Here is a 25562-nt window from a genome sequence, read left to right as displayed (position 1 = left end):
AAAATTAAGTGAATCTGGGACAGTTATATTATTGACAACTGACCAATGTAAACCAGGAAGATTATAATTACCTAATATAATTATCTCAGAATTACAATATTCGGTTAATAAATTATTTATAGTATAAGTATGAGAATAATAAGTATTAATATTGAAATTAGGTGGGACGTAAACAGCACCAATTAATAAAATTAATGAGCCTATCGATAGTTAAACAAATAATTGGTCAACATCATTATTTTGTAGTAATAACGATAACAATGTAGGTGACTTTTGACCGCAATTATTAAAACACCACCACCTCTGATGTTTGTGTTAGTGCCGATGAAACTGCCTCCATCACAGCGGAAAAACGAATGAGTAGGAATTAGACCGTGTTTATTTTCAGTTATCACTAACACTATTTTGTAACCAAGTTTCAGATAGAACAATTACTTTATTACAGTGTTGGGAAAGTTCCTTTTAAAAAGGAACTCGTTCCCGTTCCTCGTTCCTACTGTAAGAAAGGAACTCGTTCCCGTTCCTCTTTCCTGACCCGAAAAAAGAACGCGTTCCCGTTCCTTTTTAAAAAGGAACGCGTTCCCGTTCCTTCATGTTCCTTTTTTTGCAATTTGAGTGGTGGTCAATGGTGTATTTTGCGAACAATTTTTAAGTCAGAAATAATCGAACCGAGAGAGTTAACCGATTATTTCTGACTTAAAAATTTTTCGCAAAAAACACCATTGACCACCACTGAAATCGGTTAACTCACTCCTTTCTAGGAGCACCGATTTTTAACAAAAATGATTTGTCTTAGATTTTTTTTGTTATAATTCAAAAGTTGTATAGCGTAGACTTGAAACTTTATATATATACATTCATATTGCATAATTGCATAATATTATACATGTATATTACTATAGTAGTATAGTATACAGTGTATAGTGTGTACTATACACGATACACCACACATAGAGATATGCTATAAGTTATAGGCTTATAGCCCATAGGAGTATAGGACATAGTATGATACAACAATCTGTTTTTTTTTTTAATTCAATTTATTTGAAAAAATATTTTTATACTGACATTTTGTTTTGTTTGAGAAGAACTAATTTGGCGCGAGGAACCGGAAACGACCCGGAACACGACACGTAGTCGACCGACGGCGTCGCGGCTCAGTTTTGGCGCGGAAACACACTATATGCGCTTCATAAAATATACTGTGGCACTCAACGTGTTAAAATTTTTTCATTATTTGAGGAACGGAAATTTTCGTTCAAGTTCCTTCAAAATAGGAACTCGTTCCCGTTCCTCGTTCCTATATTTTAAATGGAACGCGTTCCGAGCTTCGTTCCTATTAAAGGAACGCGTTCCAGGAACGCGTTCCTCAAGGAACGCGTTCCTTCCCAACACTGCTTTATTACACCGTAATCAACCAAAGTAACATTACGTGTAAAAACATCCAGTTTGGTATTAATAACGCGAATACTTTAGTAGTAAAATGTCAGATTTTTTTTGATTTTTCACATGATACACGCAGTTTTTTGAGACAGTCGGTACATTATTCACATCCATAGTATATAAATCGATTTCACCGACAGCTTTTATAGGATTTAGCTCGTCCAGTATTGATCTTAGATGTTTACGTTGAAGTAGTGTACGTCGTATGATCAGTAGAAAAACTAACATGTTTAAAGATATCAGAATGACATAATTTTCTTTTATTTTTCAGCAAATTGAAAACATCATGTTGGTTTGGTACCGTAATCATCTGAATTGGTTTGATCGACATTGATTTCAGACCTTGCCCAAGCGCAGTACGTTTATAGGAATAACAGCACTATCAATGTGACGAAATACTTCAAGAATGGATTTCATATCATCAGAATTAGTTTAGGAAGGCAACTCGGGTACATTAAAAAAAAAAAAATTAAATTTCAACTTCTTGTTTGTTGGTCAAGTATTTCAGAAAAGATATCCTCTGGAGTAGGCCTAATAAAATTAGAAGGTTTAGCTTCTAAGATAGATATTTTTGATTCAAATTGATCAAATTTTATTTTTTAGTAACTTATATTTTCATTTAAAAATTGATCAAATTGCTTGGATATACTATCCAACTTACCCTCGATATTTATACATTTTTTGTCTTGATTTTCGCGGATTGAATTGATAGAAGTTATTAGCTTATTCTGGGTAATTTTCATGTCATTAATCGATTTCATTATTTTATCAAGTTTTTCATTAGTAGGAATTTAAATTCACTATTACTCATGGTTTGGAATATATAAAGAAAAAAATTAATAAATGTGATTAATTAATGTATTATTACAACATAATAAATTTACATATAAGACAGCACGATACTCATGCGCAGAACGCTCGTAATCAACTGATATACTTATAATCTACTTATACGTTATAATATTTAGCAGATTTTTGCAAACGATTTGCGCTCTCCAATGATTTGCATCATTAAACTTAAATACTGAACACTCATAACTATATACTTTAATGAAAGAATGATCTGACATATTAATAAACGTAAAGTTAACATTATTACCTAATCTGTATTTGTATACGTTAACTTTTTTGCAATATTTCAATTTTTATGCAAATATTCTGAGTAGATTCTTTGATAATTTTAAAAATTACCTATCAAATGTAAATTATTTAATTTATTTAGGTTTCCATATACATAGTATGTATTATTATGTATAAATAGTAAGTTAAAAAAAATTGTTATTAATACTAAATTGTATACAATTATAATTGTATAGTTTATTTTAAAGGCTTCAACTTCACAAATTTCTACACAAATTCACTAATTTATTAGTAGGTATCTTAAAAAAAAAAAGTATTTTTTCGAACAATTAGCATGGGTTAACCATGTGTTTCACAATATTCAAATAACATTTTTTTTATCCGAGTTAAAGTAATATTTTTCTCTAAAAATGTAATTAAATACTAATTAATCATTTATTAACCATTAACTCAATATAGAATTAATTTTAAGTTAATTGTTTTCAATTATTACCAATATGGTGGTGATTGTTTGAAAAAGTAGACTTTTTAACACCTGAATACGTTAACGGAACAAAAGAACTGTCAATTAGACAAACGGTTTCCGCAATTTTGGGTGGGTCAAGGTTTTTATTGCACAAACAATTCGAAAAATCCTTGCAAAACTAATAGATATGTGATAATGATTTAAAATAAGTGTAACAATCACTACCTCAACTCTGGTAGTGGTAATAACCTATATATATATAAACGAATGTCTGTCTATCTGGCTGTGTGTCCTTTATACATTCCTAAACCGCTGGACCGACGATGATGAAATTTGGTACAGAAATAGATTAGACATCTGGGCAGAAGATAGGCTAATTTAAAAAGGGAGAGGACCAACCCCGGGAGGTGCTCAACAGGGATTTTGAGATTTTGAAATTTTGTTAATAAATGGTTGCCATGAGTTTTAATGTTATAATAATAATAATTATTGGTTGCAATTGGTTCTAAAATGGTTGCTATTGTTGTCGGAATATAAATATATAGGTAATTTTATTACATTATAATTCTGTATGTCCGTGTGTGTACAACATATTATTCATATAGAGTTGGCATTTTTAATGGGCATCGAAGTGCACGGGATCAGCTAGTAGATACAATATAAGTGTCTATTATTTAACTTTGGTGTGGGGTTGTGGAAATTTGTGATTACCGATAACTAATTATTGATAGGACGGTGAAATGACATGCACATTTTGGGTCTGGTTGTGCAAATTCGTGCTAATTACGTGATATATATTGACACAGAAAGATATTATGATAGGAATACAACCATATATTGTTTGGTAGTGTAGCTGGAGAAACATTTCGACAAATCAATGATTTTACGCATAATCTAACAGCTTGCAAATTACGAAAATGGTCGTGTAAATACATAGTAATTGCAAGCTAATATTATTTATTGCATTAAAAAATTTAATGTTTTGCATGTGGGGAGCCAGAGAAATGTACGTGACTATTGCGGTCTAGACTCTAGAGACTCTATATAGACACGATATTATTAATATCTTGTGTATGTGATTATTACGGATAACGGCTATATGCTAAACTGTATAATTTAGCAGTTAAAATTTGTTTAAGAGCTATATATTGTATTCATATTAAATAATTCCCCGTGGATAATTTTACCAATTATTTTTGGCAATATTCATCAGTGTACATCACCGTGGAGGCGTGGACATAAACTCTTTCCAGAAGATAATTCTTATATAATTACTATAACTTTTTCGTGTCTAATATTTTATATATTTCTATATTATATTAGTATATTATATTATATTATACTATATTAGTAGTTTATTTCCTAAAGTATTTAATAGATGTAGAAACGTATAACATGTATATAAACATAATATGGATAGTCATTAATATATTAAAGATTGTATTATTGTTAGTGCGACACGAAAAATGATCAAATTTAACAGAGATACATTCGTGTTCATACGAGTATAAAAATGTATGTTAACAATTTTGTAATTAGGTTATTAGGCTTTTGTTCCCAGTCTATTCTACCTTAGTCCGTGATTTCAATTATAGTATGTTAGGTACATACCTAAAATTAAAATCAAATTTACAGATAAAAGCTACAAAATAAAATCTGGCAAACTCTTTTTCCTCTTCCTTCATAAGTCAGTAAATTAAATATTATCCTGTATCTGTGGTTTAATGCTAATATTGCTATTACACATAATTTAATAATTTCTATACATGGTTTAGTAGATAACAGAGTTAGCTATTAGCTCTCATAATCTTATAATCATATGGTAAAACAACATTTCATTATTTACTTAGTTCCCAATACTATAAATTATTACTTTACATAATATATTAATAGGGTCGTTTTTATTATATGTTTACGTATTACCATATTACTAATAAGTAATAGAAACGAGATAGGTACCTATAATAACCATATGAATACTGTAGATTCAAAAAATCATCCATCATACACTTACCAAACCTACCAAGTTAGTTACTATTTACCACATAAAATAACACTACAGTTTTTATTACTAAATTCAAAATTTTAATTGTAATATATAACTTAATTGAGCATTTTAACTGGTAAGGTAAGGCTAAGAAACAAAAAATGTATGGTTTAAACCAATTAGGTAGGTACACTACTACTATTGATTATAAAATACTAGTATTTATAATCAATGTTATGAGCTATGACCTAATAATTGTTAAGAATAGTTTTAGCTAAAACTAGATGAAACTTTTATTAAATTTAATATATATTATACAAATAAGGATTTTTATGATATACAATATACATGTATGAAACTATTTCATTATTGCTATAACTTATAGGAAAAGATATATCTTACTTTCGGAACAAAATAAGTTATATTTTTAAATTAATCATATATTTTTTTTACACTTTTTTTAAACACGTGGGAAAAGTAATTTATAAATTTGTACGAAATTGTAAAATAAATCATGCTGCTAATGATTAATAATTAATTAAATGATGGGATAAGAATTAAGAAGTAATAGTTTACACGTATCCAATATCCATCCGTATATTATATTACACATACATATGATTATCGTTTTTTGCTTGTAGCTGCGAAGCCATAACAGCTGAAAGGTTGTACCTGCTTACCTATATTAGAAATGTCTTTTCCAGTTTCATTTCATTTTTATTTTTACTAAACATAACCATTCTATTTTTAGTTACAAAACGTATGCTACAAAGAAGAAACAAAAAAGTATTGCATGTTATTAAAATTCGAGCACATTTTAAAATAACCAACAAAGCGGTGTCACTTATTAGTTTTTGCTAACAACTTAAAAATAAAGATCTTGAACGGAAATTTTTTTTTAAATAAGGATCTGGTAATACAGATCTGTATAGGTCATTACTTGCTTATTAGAATAACTACTATTGTGTTATGTTAGGTTATCTATTATTAGATTATTCTGACATGTTAATTGAAAACTACCCAAGAGCAGAAACGTCACAAAAATCTGAATTTTAGCCAATATTGGAAACCGTTAGCAAATTGTAAGTTCTAATTTGAGCGAGATTTACACTTTACACATAAACAATACAACACGGTAATAGCTTTATAAAGTAATAGCTAATCACAATAATTGTACTACATAATTAAAGGTTCAATAGGTTCTCATAAGATCTGATTAGTTTTAGAGAACCCGCTTTATAAAAATATTTTTCTTTAGTTGCTTCTATTTATGAAATTAATGTTCAATGACAATTTACACACTTTCCATCTAGATAGTTTACAGTAAAAAATGCAGACATATATCGTGCATTTTATTTTTACAACCAAAATAAAATAAATGTATACCTAAATATGTAAATTAAATATTGGCGTAAAATAGTATTTTAATTACGTGAATTTTGCGTTCCCCTTTTAATTCACATATTAAAAATTTTTACTACTTTATTGATACTATTTGTCTTTTGAATAAAAAAAAAATAACGAAATCGGACTATTATACGAAACGTGAGAGTTTTTCCTGTAAAATATGTTTTTGTACTAAAATAGCTCAGACGCCCTTAAAAAGGTCAAATAATCTAAACCATAATTTCATGTTTTTAAGAACCAGAATCAGAACTGAAACTGAAATATAACTAAATTAAGTTATCAATTCTCGTGCATATATTTAAATGAATTTTACGTGATTGTGTACATAAACTGCTATTGTTAAAGTGGGATTATTAAATAGATTATTAAACTACACATTTACACGTCGTAAAAAAAAAATAAACGATTTAGCAGCGTAATATTGCATATTAATGGTTGGATTAGTAACGTGTAAAAAACAATAATTATTTAAGTGATGGGAATTTAAGTATAAAATATACCTAACTATACAGTATACACGATCGTATTAATTAATTTTCTCATAAGTGTCAGCCGTATCAAACAAACAGCGACGACTAAAATCCACATAATATTAATGATGTAGCTATAAAATATTTAGATTATTATGCGTACCTATTTAAATAAAATGATTATTGAATGCATCATTAATATAATATAGTGTGGTTTCTTTAAATTGATTGCGATTTTTATACTTTAAACTTTCGTATCAATGTATTAAAATAGTATTCAAACACTGTTTTTTACGGGTGTGTCTATAATATTATAATACATATGTGTGTACCTATATTTTATTATTATTATATCGTCATATATGGTACAATTAGTAATCGTATTAAATGTTTGCTGTAGTGGGTGCCCATATTATTGTCGCTGTTTTCCATATTATAGTATACGATGTAATGTATTTATTACGTGTATAGAATATTCAATATTGCCTAAAACACAGTGGCGGCTCGTGGTTTGGACGACGGGACGATCGCACCCCCTACTAAAATTAATTAAATTAAGAACTTATATAATATTCTTAATTTTACATTTTTTAAAAATATTGCCAATTTTTAAATAATAAAATAGTTATAAATTACCTACTATAGGAACTACCTACTTTACATTTACACTATTACATTAATTGTCGTGTGCGAACATTTAATTTGTGGTCTCTGGTTATTTCTCTCAGATGCCAGGAGCATATGGGTACGCCGTACGCATATACACACGAGTAGTGTTTGGACGACCGGCAGCGTCGTCCATACCCTAAAATATTTATATATATATTAGGTAATTTATTTTTAAAATTAACAGCGTTGTCGATTGCTAATCGCTTTTATTATTATTATTTTAATTTCCATTTTCTATTGCGACCTGCGACTATATAAAAAGTAAGATGCATGACAAAATATTTATATTTTTTGTCATGGTAAGATGGTATATTTTCGTATATTTAAATAATTTGTTATACCTATAGCTACCGCTATTATATTTAAAGTCGCACCCCAACCACCAGCACCCACGAGCCGCCACTGTAGCATAGGTATATCTATTAAAAATTGCAAAAGATTCTGGACAAACATCACTAATAATAATTTAGTACCTATAGGTATTAGGTGTACCAACTATCAATATCTTAGACGGCTAGACCCATTTCCTAAAATAACCGCTCCACTAAATAGTATTGTAATGTTATATAGGGCCATTATACCTGTTGAGTAAGTACGTCGAACACTGCTGATCTCATATATTGGATTGCAGTAACCCTAGCTGAGTGTATGTGTAGGATTGCTTAAATGCATAATACCACCATAATGCGTGTGTTTTACCTACGTGTTATTTGTTTGATAAGTTATAACGAAATTATTTTAATGAGCTATGCATAAAATAAAAAATATATGTATGTATAAGTATTATGACGTATGTAGGTATACCAGTATATACAGGTATATATATATTGAATACTTTGTATAATATAAGCATGATGCCATAATCGCAATCATTAAAATACACTCAAGGTAAAAATGTGGAAGGTAATGCATTTGACATTCGCCCAAAGACAAAACAAATAATATATAAAAGATCTTTGTAGATAATGACTAAATATTTATATTGTTTTAAAACACTTCCTTTATAATATAGGTACCACATATATTATTGGTACGTTTATATCTCCCATAAATCATATATCATAATTTTGATTATTATCTTTTAATGATATTCAGTGCCGGCACTAGGTATTGCGGGGCCCTGGACATAGGTAATAGGTACCCATAGGAAGGCAAAATTCTAGCTTTTTTTAAATCAGGATTTTTTAAAATTAATGCGGTTTTTATTTGAATTTCAAACATTAAAAATAATAATATCAAGTTATTCTTTTTTTAATTATAATATGTTAACAAAAAATTATTTACAAATAATAAAATAATATGCATGTGTTGAAAATTATAAGTTAATAAATTTGTGGGGGGCCTATTATTTTATTCATTTATATTTATTTTAATAATTACAACTTATATAAACATCAATAAAAAATAAATAAAATCATCAAAATGTTTGAATGATATAAAAAATTGTTTAATATCTAAGTACGCGGCGGCGGTAGACAATAAACTACATTAAAACTAATCCTGATACACTAGATACGCACGCAGTAGGTACCTACATTTTATTTAATACAGCTATACCTACTATACCTAAACTAAATTGTAATAATAATTTCTTAAATAAAAACTTAATTTAGAGTTTTCGGAGAGCTTTTCCATACAAAGAACAGAAAAAACAATAACTCTAGAGATAATAAATATTTATATTATTAATTATAGTATACTCCTACAATACTCGAGTATCCTCAAAATATTACTCCTTCGTCGTATCAATAACGATTTACTTTGTACTATGGCTAAATTTAGATATAATTTTCCAAATAACTAATGATAGAAATAATATTAATATTATACATGTGTAGTATATAACAATAAGTCAATAAATGTATAGATTTATAATTTGTTAATATAAAATATCAATGTATTTCGCGGTATTAAGATGATAATTAAAAATCGCGGGGCCCTTTAACAAGCGCGGGGCCCTGGACATTCGCCCATTTGTCCTCCCCTAGCGCCAGCACTGATGATATTATTATTGATAATATACATATATATAAGCGAACGTATTTCGACTGACCGACTAACTGATTGCAGACTGATCCACGCATAGTCTATAATCTATGATAGCAAGAGACTTGACACGTTGACAGTACCTTTGTACCACACATGCACTAAGAAAGGATTTTCCAAAATCCTCATTTTCAAGAGGTGCTCACACAGGGAATTTGAGATTCTCGATGAAAATCGAATTTTATTTTGTTTATAAATTGCTGTTGGTTACATATGTCAGATTATAGTAGTAGTAGTAGAAATTACTAATTAGTAATTTTTTTTTATACTGGGTGTAACAGATATAGAACTGACTTTTGGAATAACTTTTATTCTAATAAATATTAAAATTTTTTTTTTAATATATTATTTATAGTCACTTTGCGCTACACATAAATTATACAAAAAATTATTTTTATTTTTTAACACTAAAATAAAAAAATAAAAAAATAGATTTAAATTTGTTTGGATATATTCAAAATAGCCAATTTGTGAATTTGATTATAAGAACAATTTTGATAGTAAAAATATCAAAGTCAAGTAGTTGATTATTTAGAATTTTTTAAAATATCAATATTTTTTTGATTAAATAAATTTGGAACGAAATAACTTTTTTTTAAATATTTTTTTGGGGAATTTGATGGCACGAGTATATTTCTTAAATTTATTACTAATCATTTAATTTTAACAATTTTTGTCATACGTTCAAGTAGCATAATTTTTTTTTTTCGTTCTTTTGTTATGCCTTGTATAAATGGATGCCATTGGTTACTTATGGAGATAAGGTAACAGCATGAATCAAATCGTTGCGTTATGACCTCGAATAAAGAAATTATATCACAAATATAAGAGTTGAATTTATATTTGTAGCTTTTATATTCAATAATAAAATACGACTAATTTTGGTAAAATTTGCAAATTGTTCTTAGAGATTTCAGAAAAGTTTGAAAGTACTTTGAATTTTTTTCGAAAATATACCAAGTGCTATAACTATATAAGTGAATTATCCATATCGGTCATGGTTATCTACACCGTTTAAATAACTGTGATCTCGATCAAGAATTAATTCACAAAGCGATATACCGCTGCCGATTTGCCCGTGAACTATAAAACCAAGATACACTTATACAACACTATATTTTACAAACTACAATAAAACTACAATACTTCAAATATTTATATTTAGCAGTTAAAGCAAATTATTTTTAATTTAATAAAAAAAAAAAAAAAAAATAGTATCTTCGCAATAAGTAAGTTATTAATGATATAAATGGAGTAATGACGTTTTTAAAACGTATATATAATATTGTACGCTAGATTTAAATTAATGATTCTATCGTATTATATTGTCCTTTATATATGGCTATATTGCATCGCACAAATATGGTTAATACAACAATTTTATTAGTAGGTATTTAGAACTCAGATCAAGTTCATTAGGAAAACATTTCAAATAATTAATGTACTTCCAATCACATGATTATATTTTCACAGTTTCGCTTATCGTCAATTTTAAATTTCAAAGCATACGTCTTCGGTTTAAATATATAATCAAGTTCATGCTAAAGTCTATAAGCCAAAATAATACGTAGGTATACACTAATGTGTTACTTTGTAAGCTTTCATTTATTATCTATATAGGCACGACTACCCTTGATCATAACTTTTAAAACGTGTCCATTATGTTTAATATTATATAGTATATACCTATGTATACTTATAGTAACAATGTCACATTATATAATATTGACGATCATCAGCAGTTTTGAATATTCGTGTATTCATCATTTTCAGAACTACCGAGAACACTGTACTGTGCAGTATATTATTATGGCGGAAAAAAAAGATTGGCAATAAAAATCACTGATCCGAGTATGCCAGACGACAAGGATTCTGTGCACGGGCGTGGGGTGCGTATGTGGAACGAGTATAACGTTTGTATTATAGGTACATTAAAATGTATATCTACATTTACGAAACGTGCAGTATTACATTTTTCTGAAACTATTCCGAGCGACAACATTTATCTACACTACCTACATTAGCATTTATATTTTAAAGTGTTGTGAATATATTATGGTAGGTACTTACCTACTGGCTACTGTAGTCTGTAAGTACTAAGTAGTTATTTATAAATCACTCTGTGAGCCACGACAATATTTTATTGGATTTCAAATAATATAATAAATAATAATAATGTTTATAGGTATTGATTCTGAGCGGAGCGATGAATTTATTGATTTTTCACCGATCTGTTTTTTTTTTAAATTTTTTTTTATACATTAAATTGCTTGTGTCTGTGTACAGTCACGATAAGTTGTAGCTTTTGGTGTGATTCTAAAACAAATGATCGTAAGTACATGCAATTTTCACTGAATGTTTATATTTTCATTTTATATACACCATACAATTTTGAAAATATTTTGACTTTTTTTGAGCCGTTTACGGACATTGTCAGTTTCCAATTTTTTAGTTTTTTCTTCTATAAACATCATTAAAATGTTATGTGTTGTGTAAAAAAGCGTGATAATTTTATGCAAGGCTCCTGATAAATTGTAACAATATTAGTTAAAAAATATTAAAAATACATTGGCACAGTTTTTTTTATAAACATTTAAAATTCAAATTTTGACAAAATGTATCAAATTTAAAATTTAACAATTATTTTGTAGGTTAAAAATAGTTAAAAATCTATGAAATATTCAACTTTTATAGATAGGGATTGAAAATTTAAAATAAGGTTTCACGTAAATAGGTTATATATAAATTATTTTATTCACAATAATATCATCAAATATACTTATTAATAATATATAATATATACCGTCTTCGCTCAGAATCGTTTTTCTTATACAATGAATAATAGGTATGTATCATTGAATTCAAATTTAACACCATCCATTACAGTGACCCACATGTAACCTACTGTACAGCAGAGCGACACTCACTTGCCTACCTTTTTATTATTATTTATGTCAAAAAAAAATAGTTTAAAAATAGTTTTTGTTATAATATTTATATATATTATCTATGTAATTGAAATACAGAGATACAGTTATTAATAAAGAAATTTGATTTACTACTTTTATTGTAGCAATAGTTATATATTAGGGATGGGGGGGGGGGGCACCTTCCCTAACGGATTTGTGAATTTTATTACCACAAACATTTGCACCCAGATGAGTTTCTACCAAGTGCCGCTCATGATTAAACATATTTGGGTCTGCGTTGAAAGCGCTTAACCGCAATCGTATGCATTTTCACAGCCCCGGCTAAGCTCTTTGTTATAAATGGAAGCCGGAAAGTATTGTACTAACTATTTTTCCGCACCGGTGTGTTGCCAAAATGATGTACAATGTACAACTGAGATAAGGTATGTCTGCCTAACCAGCTGACTGCTCATATTACTTATATAAAATGCGTTACGTGTGCGGAACGACGACAGGTGTCAGTTACCTATACTACAGGTGCTGGGCCGGCTGCTTTTGGCGTGCAGATATAATACTGATGCTGTTCTTGCTGTTGTTACTGTATAGGTAACGCATTCGCCACTACTCAAACCAGTGGTGTATCTACGGGAGGCGGGGGGATATGACCCCATACCCCCTCCCCACGGAGACCAAACGTTGTACACAATACAACGTGTATATATAATAATATGAATATAATATGTGTATACTGAATGTCTAATTAAAATTGTATATCCCCCCCCTTTGGAAAATACGCTAGATACGCTACTGACTCGAACAGATGCAGATATATTGGTACTGTTCACGGTTCAGGGCCAGGAGCGTGTGATATATTATTGTAGTTATCATTTTGGCCATTTGGTCAACATTAATTAAAGCAAACCCATCTAAATGCGTGTACCTACGTATATTTAAATTTATAAAAAATTAAAAAATATATAGTTACCGATAATACCTATAGTAATGTAAGTACTAATTTCTGTTACAAAAATGCCGTTCAGTGGAGCAAAGAAGTGGAAATATGAACATTTTTTTTTTAATCTCGATCGCAAATTACTTTCATTAGTCGCATTAAATTTGTACTAACATACAGGAGCTTGACTTCACGGTAGTAAATAATTATTAATGTTGTGATCGTCGTTTATCGACACTCGTGATCTTTGAGGGAAAAATAGTACCTATACTTAACTAAAACACCATTCTAAAAACAATCTATAAAGTCGAATAACTGTCCGATTACGATAATAATATGACGTGTGTGATACTCAAATAAATCCTGGCAGTCGAACAGATATCGTTTCCGCGTGAGAAAAATAATAACACATTTCATACAGGTAAACAGGTGTACATCACAATATTATTATTTATTACATAATATTATTCTATTAATAATTAATATGAGATTATTATTTCACAAATAGTTGTTCACTTGTTTACTAGTTACTTCACACGTGCGTCTGGTGCACCGCGGCTTGCAGCAGGGCGCGGTCGTCGCGGGTCGATGCGACTTCGCCCGACCAATGACGTTCGAGTTGCCGGCAAGCTTCTGACCGCTGGCCATCGTCGGGAGGGCCGCGGCAGCCAGAACCGAGTACCGAGGTCAGCGGTCACTGGTCAGTCGCATGGATGCAATTGACGCGCGCGCCGTTCTTGCCGCCATCGTCATAATATCTTCCTCGTTCGTATAAATTATAATATAATATAGAAAACATGTATAAAAAAAAATAGTAATTGTCATCTCCTCCCTCTATATTATGTAATATTAGACGATGCTTGTGAAGAATAAGAATTCGGACACGTTAGTAAGTACATGGAACTCATGGGAGATGGAACAGCATCAATTACCTGTATACCAAGATGTATCGATTGCACAGTAACAGAACAGCTTAACTCACGAAAAGGGAAATTTGGTTTCACAATATTAGGAAAAAATTATGATATAGAACAATATATACACGCGAAGTTCTCCCCCTCTCCCCAATTTGATGCAATATTTTTAATTAATTTGGAAATTTCATTTACGGTTATATTTTGTACTATATTAGTGTGCAATTGTTTAGAATAAATTATTTGAAAAAAATTACACTGATTCGGGGAGTCAAAATCACGCGTATATATTTATTCCTGTAAAATAATATTTTTGTCACGCATGCACAGAAAGCTTAGTTTTCGATGACGGTTGAGCGTTGAAAACCGACCTTTTTCCGTTCAGCAGGCAGTAAAGTGGGAATCCCCATAGTGCCGGGCGGTATAGTGGAAATTCAAAAAAGTGCCGGGTGCGCATATCACGCGTTTATCCCCTGCACAACCATTCACTGAAATCTCTATACCACGGACCTTACAAAACATAAACTTTTGGTTACATCTTATATTCATATTATAACCTCCATGCATGCGACGCTTAAAATAAATATAACCAAATCATTTCTTTCATAAAATTGTTTTCGTAGAGTCGTCTGGTTGTTGCATAGATCCCTGCATTACCTTTGCCGTGATCAATGGACGCAGAGGAGTGACAAAAAATAATATGTATTGCTCGTGCGTGAAGGCAATTTCAGTCTTAGGCGAAATGCGGCAAACGCATCGCCCGCAACTGAAATAGCTCACTTTCCGTCCTTTCCACACAATATACTATGATAATTATATAAAAATGAATGTTTCTTTGTCCTCTTATGCACTCAGAAGTTAGAAATCAGAAACTAATTTTACTGCCGTTTATACTGACTTATATTACTAGACAGTAGACCTATTACCGATCGCATATAATTTTGCTCCAAACTGCACCTATTTATAAAGTATACCTACTGTTGTTGAAAGTCTATACGCGGTGCATGGTTTATTGGTAGATCATAACTAGAATCGTTTTTCATCGTGTGAAACAATTTATCATTGAATTAAAATTGATCACATCATTATTCATTAGACACATTGATCACGTCTTTTCGATGAGAAGGTACACACGACACCCACTGCTGTACGCAGTAGAGTGCGGTTAGTGGTTACCTACTTGACGGCCCTTCTTTTCCCTTTGATTTTCTAGAATTTGTCTTTATAATCTTAAGATTTTTTATAAAATGCATTTAAAGCTCGTATATTAATAAACACAACAGTAGATTCAACGCATAATTACATATTTTATAAAGACCATTGATGTAATACTGGTTCAAAATTGAAGCAGTCGGGTTGGCCAAGATGACTGACTTTGTTGTTGAAATCTGATTTGCTCCAGCAAAATGGTCCTAAACTGTTGTTACTACCTTGGGTCGGGCCAGCAATCGCTTTGAATTGCAACTGTTGGAATAGCTGGCTTGAAGTGACTTTAACGTCGGTGGCCCCGTGCGACCGATGACCCAACGCGCTAATGGGGTACGTACCATTGTCGGGATTCAAATCGTTCCTGACAACAACAAAAAATGTTTTCACACAACCGTTGTTATTATACAAAGAGCTGCGTAATCACTACGTGATAAACTTATTCGTATCAAATACCTGGCAGATATCGCATTTTCCGCCGAATATGGTGGACTACAGTCGCACCGGGATTCCGGATCACGTGTGAAGTTATTGGACCGCATCAGATGCAACATACAATTGTCACAGTGAATTTTTACGTGATCTCTGGCAAATATGCGAGCCCGAGGTGTTTCGGAGTACGAGAACCTTTAACCGTAAATCACGTAATATTAGTATCAATCGTTAAAAATTGCATCTGCAGCCGTTGCGCAATTAACAAAGTGTATAGCCATATAGGGTCAGGGTATTATACATAATACATAATATAGTATATATGTACAGTTACAGTGTACGATATAATATTATAGTATTCGCAATATGACTATATAGTTTTAAATAAAATAATAATTGGTGTAATATATAATTACTAGGTACTTATTTAAATGTACTCTGAACATTTTTACAAAATAATTGTAAGCCTGTAATATAGCTTATAGGTTATTGGTACCTAGGTACCTACTTAACATCTTTGATACTGATAATAAAATTGATTATCTACTATTATTTTTTATTCATCATAGGCCAGCGGCGTACTTATCCAAAACTCAATCGAGGACGGGGAGGACCTCTAAAAATTGAAAATTGTAATAGACCTAAAAATATCGCGAGGGGCCACAACCCAATCCCGCCCCTGTACACACACACATAAGTCAACAGTAATTTTTTTTCAATGACAGATTTTTTTCATATAATTAACTAATTAAATAATTATATATAAGAAATAAACATTACCTATTTAAAGTAATAATACCTAGGTACAGATCTTTTTTTTTCATTTGCAAATCGATTTATGATTATTTGGGCTTCTGCATCAATATTTCTATGTACCTACCTATAGGTATTTAATAAAGCCCAAGTCCAACCAGTTGGTTTGCATAAAACGCAGCCTAATATTAAGTGTTATCCTGCAGCTATTATCACAACTTTATTAAAACGCCGATGACAACAATTATCAATGCACTCAAAAATAATAAATTACTTATAAAAACATCACCGCTAAAATAAATTCAAGGGGGACGATCTACCTATCAACCCCTTAGTGTACTATATATAAGCCCCGATTTTCTGTTTGGCTTTAAGTCCAAGGCACAGTGCGCGTATATAATGACGTAGGCGTATCATATGGTATGTATTATGGTATATATGGATCTATTACTATTTACTAGATTACCTATACCTATATTTATATATCATTGACATATTGTTGTAGCTTAAATTTATATTTACCACGAGCCGTGAATTTTTTCCATGTCATAGTTTCCGCTTACGTTGAATATAAACGGAAAATAGGGAACGTTGTAGCTGGCCCAGTACGTCCGGTTGATCAAGTGGCCGGTGAAGTCGTCGTGCATCACGTGTCCGGGTATCTGTTCGAGGACGTGAAGTACGTCTCTGGACGGCAACGGACTCCCCGGCTGAAAGGCTGCATAGTTGAGGATCATCCACTGATTGTTGTACGTGCCGCTGTTGTAGAGCTTGAATAAGTTCACCCAGTCGGTAGGGTTGTCGGCCAGGCGGTTAGCGACCATCGCTCGCACAAATTCCAATACCTATATTATAGACATTATTATACTGTACATAATACATACTATTATTATACTATGATAATGTATTTTCCGATTTTAGGTAAGTACCTACGTGGGTGTGTTATACTGTAAAATATGAAATCAGCAGTTATACAAGGTATTTGCATATAAATAAATTATTTATTATGAAAGGGAAATCAATATAGTTCTGAGTAGGTATGATAAACAAAAAAATCGTTTCATTAATATGATTTACGATTTTGTTATTTTAGTATAACATTAGCCATGAGGTACCTATGTAAAAATAAAATTGTATTTTAATCTTCATTATAGCTACGTATATATTATCATATACCTATTAAGCATTACACTATTATTATAACTTTTCGATAGTCGCGTCGTTATAGGGTATTATTTTTATATCTATTTTCAAACATATCCCATATTGAACATATAAAAATGTTGAGAGGACAGATTTGTGGTCGCCGTCATACAGATACGTATCTGCTATATTATGCACTACACACTTATAAGACTGAGACGATAGATACGGGTGTGGCGTCCTTTTAATGGATATTTAAGGGGATTCGATGCGCGACGTTTTTAAGGAGTTTAGTATAGGCATATTTTCTAGCGCATTCGTGCATAGTAAGTTATCATTAGTATGTATGACAAATAACTCGCTATAGACAAATATTAATTATTTTGATATTTTAGTAACTAAAAAAAACGAATTTGACCATTGACTTACCTATCTGAATAAAAGATTAACTTTTATACCAACCAATTCTATTTCGTGGAACATGTTTGAGATAAAATTGAAAGATAAGTTAATTTTTAATTTAGTTGTGTACCACAAACAATTTCACGTATTAAGCTATACATTAATCTGTAAGTTATCTATTGGACCAAAAGTCATTTAATTGGTCGCGTATTGGACTGTTTCCATAATTTATATTATTGGATTTTTTTGGTACCTACAGCTTACTGTTGGGTATTTTTTACTTATCAATTTTATCAAAATAGGTGTACAAAAGATGTGAACAGTAATCAATACTAATCATATGCGATGTATCATGTATGATTTAATTATTATATATATATATAATATATATATAATATATTTATTATATATTTATTTAATTCCTATTAATCCTAACCTTCCTAGGTATTCATATATTATAGTATACACTATACCTACTTATACGATTTACAATTTTACGACTCACAAACATCCTACAGCACCTACCTACTGGTCAATGATCTACTATAACAAACGATAAAAGCGATAGATCCGAGTTCAATATAATATTTATCTTCTCCGCACAACTGTAATAACGGCCTCGATAAAGGAACGAAGACCTAAAATATTATTCGTATATGCATATATTATATAATTTATATACCTGACCGACCGGTTTCACGTTAGACCACAAGGAATCGTTATAATTTTGGATAGTGGTCTCCATAGTGGTCAAACCAGAGGATATCAGGTAGAAATCATCTCCGGATTGAATGCCACCCGGGAACGAACTGAATGACATATCGAACCCGCGAATCAGTTTGTTGGACGTTTTGCTCTTTCTGAACCGCAGACTGTACCTCTTCTGAATTCTCAACATCGTTTCGTACCTGCAGAGTGCAGGAGGTCAATCATATAGTAAAATGTGTCATATAACGTCTACCAGTGGCGTATATAGGGGAGGGGGTTTAAAGGTTCAAACCCACCGAAATGTCTTGTTGGTACGGAATTTTAATACGGCAATTATTTTATAATCTATTTATAATTAAATTTTTTTTTTTAAATGGTCATAACTTGCTTCTTAATAAAAAAAATAGCAATAAAAGCTTCCAAAATGCCCTTGATAATGATTTTACCTTTAAATTTTTTTTTGGGGGGGTTGAGACTTCGACAACTGAGGTCATTAGTCTGTGGAACTGTGGGAGAGGGTACTGTAGGTTTTGAACACGTGTGTGTTTGTTTTAGCATAAATTTTAAGTGGGGGATGGCGGCCTCTCTCTCCGGACACCGTGACTGCCCGAAGAAAAATGCCACCCGTGGCCGAGTTCGAACCGGTGACGGTGCACGCCGCAACCGACGACTTAATCCGCTAGGCCACCACTCCGTCCCCCCTTTAAATTTTATAAGAGGTACCTAAATTCACTCTAATTTTAGAAATTACGGAATAAAATGTGTTATTGCAATAATACAATGTCATGTTGTTTAATACATACAATGCCATGTTGTTTAATACATACAATGCCATGTTGTACAATTGTAAGACGGATACAACCAATCAGGGGAGTAATTAGGGGGGATTAGAGGGATAGATCCCCCAAAACTTTTTTTTTACTGCTAACATTTTGATCAAAGTATTGGTAATGACCATTAATGTTTGCTAAAAACGTATATCCCCCCCCCCCCCCTAAACCAAATTCCTAATTACGCCACTGCAATACAAATGCCCGTGTGGCGTCCTCTTAATATTTAATTTTAACGACGAGGTCATTTAAATTGTCTAATCCTCCAGATGCGCCAAATAATACAATTATACAATGAGGTTTTTTTTTTTATTGAGGTTAAGCCCGGTAACTATGCCCATGGGCATTAGCAAAGCATTAGCTGTTTTTTTTGTTTGTAGGGAGGAAGAACGGTTGGTTGAACAATGAGGTTTTATTAAACTGCAAAAGTGGGTTATAATTTTCCGACGTGTTTACCCGCTCCACGTCACGTGTGACACGAGTATGTCTTTGTTGTCCGGCATCAGCTTGATGAGAGCTGAACATGATCCGCTTCCCAGGACTAGGTTACTGATGTCTGACGGATCCAATGCTATGGATAAGTCGCCCAAGTCGTCCAGGGCATTTAACCAGCTATACAAATGTGAAATACGACATTAATATGTATATGAAATTTGCCACATATATAATGAAATAATTTTAAAATGATTGTGTACTATGTGAACTATGTGAACAATTTCACATAACCTTACTATATTGGCTATATGATATAAGCGCCAACATTAATATTTTATATAGGTACCTAAGTAGTTATTTAAAAATGTCGATCTTATAAAAATTGTCAATAATACATTTTTAAAATATAATATATAGTTCTAAATTTAATATCTGTTATTTGATATCTATTAACCGTGGCTAACTACAGGTATCTAGGATTTTTGCGCTTTCGTACGATACAACTTTTTTTTTCCTTATCACATTTTAGCGCTTATGTCTTCTACCGATTAAATTATCATAATAATATACCTATTATAAATTTTAACGTATGCAAATTACAATAAACTCACTATAAATCGTCCCAAGTCAAATCGGGCGTACCGGGTGACTTGCCTCGCATGTATCCATCGTACAACCCATCAAGTTGTTTGTAATACAGTCCGACCTATATAATATTGTATACCAAAATAATCGTTTAAGAATGTAAGGCAAACCGAAAACTGATTGTAAAAACTAATAACATACCTGGTACCAATAAGGGTCCGACTCATTTAATTTCGATTTGATCCAATTTTTATTAGTCGTCATGTAATCTTTTAGTTGTTGACAGACGTTCGGCTGGTCGGTGCAATAGCCTTTAGCCGTATTGAACCAATAGCTGTATATGAGATCGGCGGTTAACGTTCCTTCCAAATACCCGGCACCGTAAGCTTGATCTTCGTCTTTGGCTTTTTGTGAAGTCCTGATCTCCAAATAAGCCCATCTAAAATTTTGTTTCAATTAAGTCACACAAATATATTAACCAAAAATGTGAATCGATGTACACTTTAAGGTTAGATACTCAGATTTATTTAAGTATAAATTACTCATTTTTATTATTATTAAAACGAGTCTCTCGAATCCTAAAATAAATCATATATTAGGTATGTGTGTGAAACTCAGTGTTTATAATATATTCTCTCAAACTATAGGTGCACATGATGTGAGTGATTTACTTTTCCTTTAAAAGTGTAACATTACTTTTTCTACTGAATGAGAGAACGACTGAAATACTTATCCAATTCCACCAAAAATATTTTTTTGTTCTAAATTTTGTAAACGAATTCATTATTCTCATGACTTGTGTCGTTCCAATTGAGACTTAAACAAACCTTGCTTACACGTAAAATTAATATTACTCAACAAGCGCCTATAGACTTCTTCGACCTCTACCAAATAAAAATGTTAAATTAATACCAGAACTAAACTAACATTGCACAAAATGTTACTAAAACCATTCTGGTTCTAATCTGTATTGCAACAATAGATAGGTATGTACATTATTTACAAAATAATGTTGCAGCACCCCCTATATAGGCTATAAGCTAAGCTTGTGCTGAGTGCATGTTCTTATCATTAGAGTATATTAACAATAAAAATATGTTTGATATTAATTATTTAACAAAACGTAGACAAATAAAATAATATACCTATAGGCTATAATACATACCTAATACATATTATATAATACAACATTTTATTTGTCTATGAGCAAAACAGAATGAAGAAAATTATAATAAATGTTAATTTATTAACAAAAAAAAAAAAAAAGATAAATAATCTGAAATATAAAATATGTACATGAGACTAATATTACTAATTGGATAAATATTAATGTTTTACATATAACTTAAATACAAATACCTACATTTCTTTTTTTTTTTATTAGGTTTAAGGCTTCGACGACTGAGGTCATTAGCCTGTAAGGTTGGTAGGGTTGGTACAGTAAGGTTAGGATGGTCGGTACGGTCGGTTAGGAACACGTGTATGTGAAGCAAGGTTTTTGTGCACTACGAACCCGGATGGTCAGTGGTCACCCATCCGAGATCTAGTGGCAGCGGCCGTTGCTTACTCTCAATCACGTCGCGTGATTGATTTCAGCCACTGCGCCGCGCCGAGCCACAATACGTTTTTAAAATGGTTAATATTGATATTTAGTGACCGACATAATTTCAAACCCGTATATATAATACTTATACTTTTTGACCAAATTCTTTATTAAGATTTGGTAAAAGCATATTAATATTTTGTTTATATCTGGTGTTAAGCTCGTGATCTAATAGAGTAATTGAATTTTCATGTTTATATACAACAATATTATAACTGATTAATTATAAATACATTTTACATGGTATATTTATGCGTTTTTCTATTTTATTGGGTATATTATTTATAAATTAGATATTCCTATTGATATTATTATATTAACGTGCATTTTCTTATTGGAATACTATGTTAAAGCCAACATTTCATGAAAAATGCAATCATTTATATTTTTTCACTGTTTAAAATGTATGGGAATGCAACGTAAAATGATTAAAAATATATGAATAGATATTTCTTGCTATTTAAAAAATTGCTTATGACTTTTTTTTTTAATCCACATATTTTTAGTGCATATAAATACATACTTCTGAACTTTTTTAGACATATTTCAATGAATATTTTGCCAGTTTTTAGTACATACGTGGATACTTTTTTAGGCATTTTTTAGGGCGTGACTTACGAGCTCCGATCATTATATTATTATGTAATGGTACTTAAATGATTTAAAAACGTTTAGCTTATTAAAATATATAAAAATGCTGACTACATTGTTTAGCAAGAAATCCTGATATGTTAAATGTAAAAGGAAAAACATTCATAAAATTAAAAAAATATATTAGTACATTTTTCATCAGGATTCAAAAAAAAGCATACAATCTTGGATCCAATAAGAATCTATAAAATCAAAAGAAAATATTTTCCAAAGTAGTTTTGCCATGCAATCTATTCTTTTCAGCTAATGTTCCAGAAACATTTTTACATTCATCAGAGCCATGTTTAAGTATAGCTATTAATTGTATTCGATATTTATTTAAAACGATTATGAAAAATTACTAAAATCGTCATTTATTAAAGTTGTTTGTTGTCTACTGCAATGTATACGTACCCTGTACTGTTGATTCTGTCTGTATATTTGGCTTTACCGATAATTATCTCTTTGGGTTTAACAATGTAGAGTTTAGGCTGGATAGTTATTCGATTTTTGTCCTTTTTCACCGCTAGCAGCGTTTGGATTTTTTGTGCGGTCGAATACTGTAACGCCCAAACAGACAACAATGAGAGAAGTATACATCTTATTGACAACATTGTTCTACTGATACTAAACAAATGCGTTGTGAATTAGAAATTAACGAGTCGCGTAATAGCCAACGACTTTTGATCCATTTGATAATTAAATTAGTTTTATAAAGGTACATATACATAAATAAGTATAATGTTATTAGATAAGATGTTGAGAGCATATTATATAAGTCATTTCAATTATAATATTGTAAAGTAAATACCTAATAACTATAAATCATTTCTCAAATAATACAAAACAAAAAAGGAGAAAATATTATTTTTTAAATTATTACCTCATTTGATGTAATTCTAATGGTAAAATCATGTGCGAATAAATAATATGTTTTATATGTACAATAAGGGAAACAAATTTTAAAAAAATGTATTAAGTAAGTTGTAAAAAAAACAAACTGTTCATTTTTTTAAATGATTGGAATATATTTTTATTGGATGGTCAAAGACTATTTCAAAATTAATGGAAGGTGTTTATACATTTTGTACAGCCAATATATAATTTTTTGTATAGAATTAGGTACATACAATCTTTATTAATTTACCTAAGCAGCTAAACCCCCCCCCCTCAACATTAATTTTAGCTCCCTGTCATAAATCCTAGTCCCGTCAACGGTAGCTGCATTTTTAAACTTTAATTTAAAATATCATTTTATTTTAGATTCTGAGTAGAACGATGAATGTATTGATTTTACAATGACGTGTGTTTTTTTAATTTTTAATTTTTGTGTCTGTGTACACGATAAGTAGTCGAAATAATGCTTCGATTTTCAACTTCAGTATATTATTCGATGGGAAAGTGAATATTGTTGTTGCATTAGGGAGGTCAAAATTTAAAATTACCAGTAATTTTCAAAAGCACCGTGAAAAACAAAAGAAAAACGACTTATATAATATGCTTCCAATATCTTATCTAATAAGTAATAAGTAATAACATTATACATATTTATGTATATTATGTACCTTTATAAAACTAATTTAATTATCAAATAGATCAAAAGTCATTGGCTATTACGTGACTCGTTAATTTCTAATTCACAACGCATTTGTTAAGTAAATATTCATGCTTTTTGACCCAACAAATAAAATGTTATTGTCATTTATAGAAAAAAAAATTAAAAAAATCGGAAAACTGTAAATAATTGAAATTTTCTTCTGCTTATAATAAAGTGTTAAAATATTTTGAAAATTTCACTGTGTAGAAAATGGTAATTTAAAAATTCGATTACAATTTCATTTATCTACAGTACGTTTTTTTTAGAGTTAGCTGGTACACCAAATAACAAAATCGATTTTTTAGAAAACTAGTTTTGCGTGATCCATCTTCCATATCCTCCCCCCCCCCATGTCTATGCCCATGGCAATTCAACTGATATACATGATTTTACAGATTTTGTGTTTATTACTATATAAACACAGATTCTGCAATGTTTCTCCAGAAATTTTCTCCTTTTATTTCACGAATCACGAATGATTGTAAAAGTTTACACTCTAAATTTAATGGTGAGTTTTATCATAGTTACCCTAATATAAACCAATTGACCCAGAACTTAAATGAAGTACAGACTGGTAGCTGCATGAAAATGAACTGCAGCTGTACAAAATTTAAAGTGAGCAAAAAGTACTGTCAAAAAGGAGGCATTCATCCACAACTAAATGATACAATATTCAAACTTCAAGTGCTGAAATTAGTGAAATTAATAGATTATGTATACAAGCTGTTTAAAATATAATTTCCATGCAAACTATATGTGATAAACAATAGAACGGCGACTGAAGGACCAGTATGTAAAAAATAAATAAAATGCATTTGACTCAGTTGTTTGGAATATCAATATCAAACTCACCGCATCGTGTAATTTCACAATAGCTGTGAAACCATATCATGTA

At 30.7% G+C, this 25562-nt stretch overlaps 1 protein-coding gene across 1 annotated transcript; it reads right to left on the bottom strand.

The window, feature by feature from the left end:
• Positions 1-15591: 15591 nt before the first annotated feature.
• Positions 15592-23718, bottom strand: LOC132948221 (putative phospholipase B-like 2). The gene is made up of 8 exons (XM_061018603.1): positions 23485-23718; positions 21039-21276; positions 20864-20958; positions 20274-20429; positions 18962-19187; positions 17257-17579; positions 16006-16176; positions 15592-15913 (listed from the first exon to the last, which is right to left on the bottom strand). The coding sequence occupies exons 1-8, from the start codon at positions 23682-23684 to the stop codon at positions 15652-15654; spliced, it is 1671 nt and encodes a 556-aa protein (XP_060874586.1). The 5' UTR covers positions 23685-23718; the 3' UTR covers positions 15592-15651.
• Positions 23719-25562: the final 1844 nt, after the last annotated feature.

The sequence above is a fragment of the Metopolophium dirhodum genome, chromosome 7, assembly GCF_019925205.1.
Source record: "Metopolophium dirhodum isolate CAU chromosome 7, ASM1992520v1, whole genome shotgun sequence".
Lineage (NCBI taxonomy): Eukaryota > Metazoa > Arthropoda > Insecta > Hemiptera > Aphididae > Metopolophium > Metopolophium dirhodum.
Note: the sequence above shows the minus strand (reverse complement) of the source record. Positions and strands in the feature narration are given on the sequence as shown.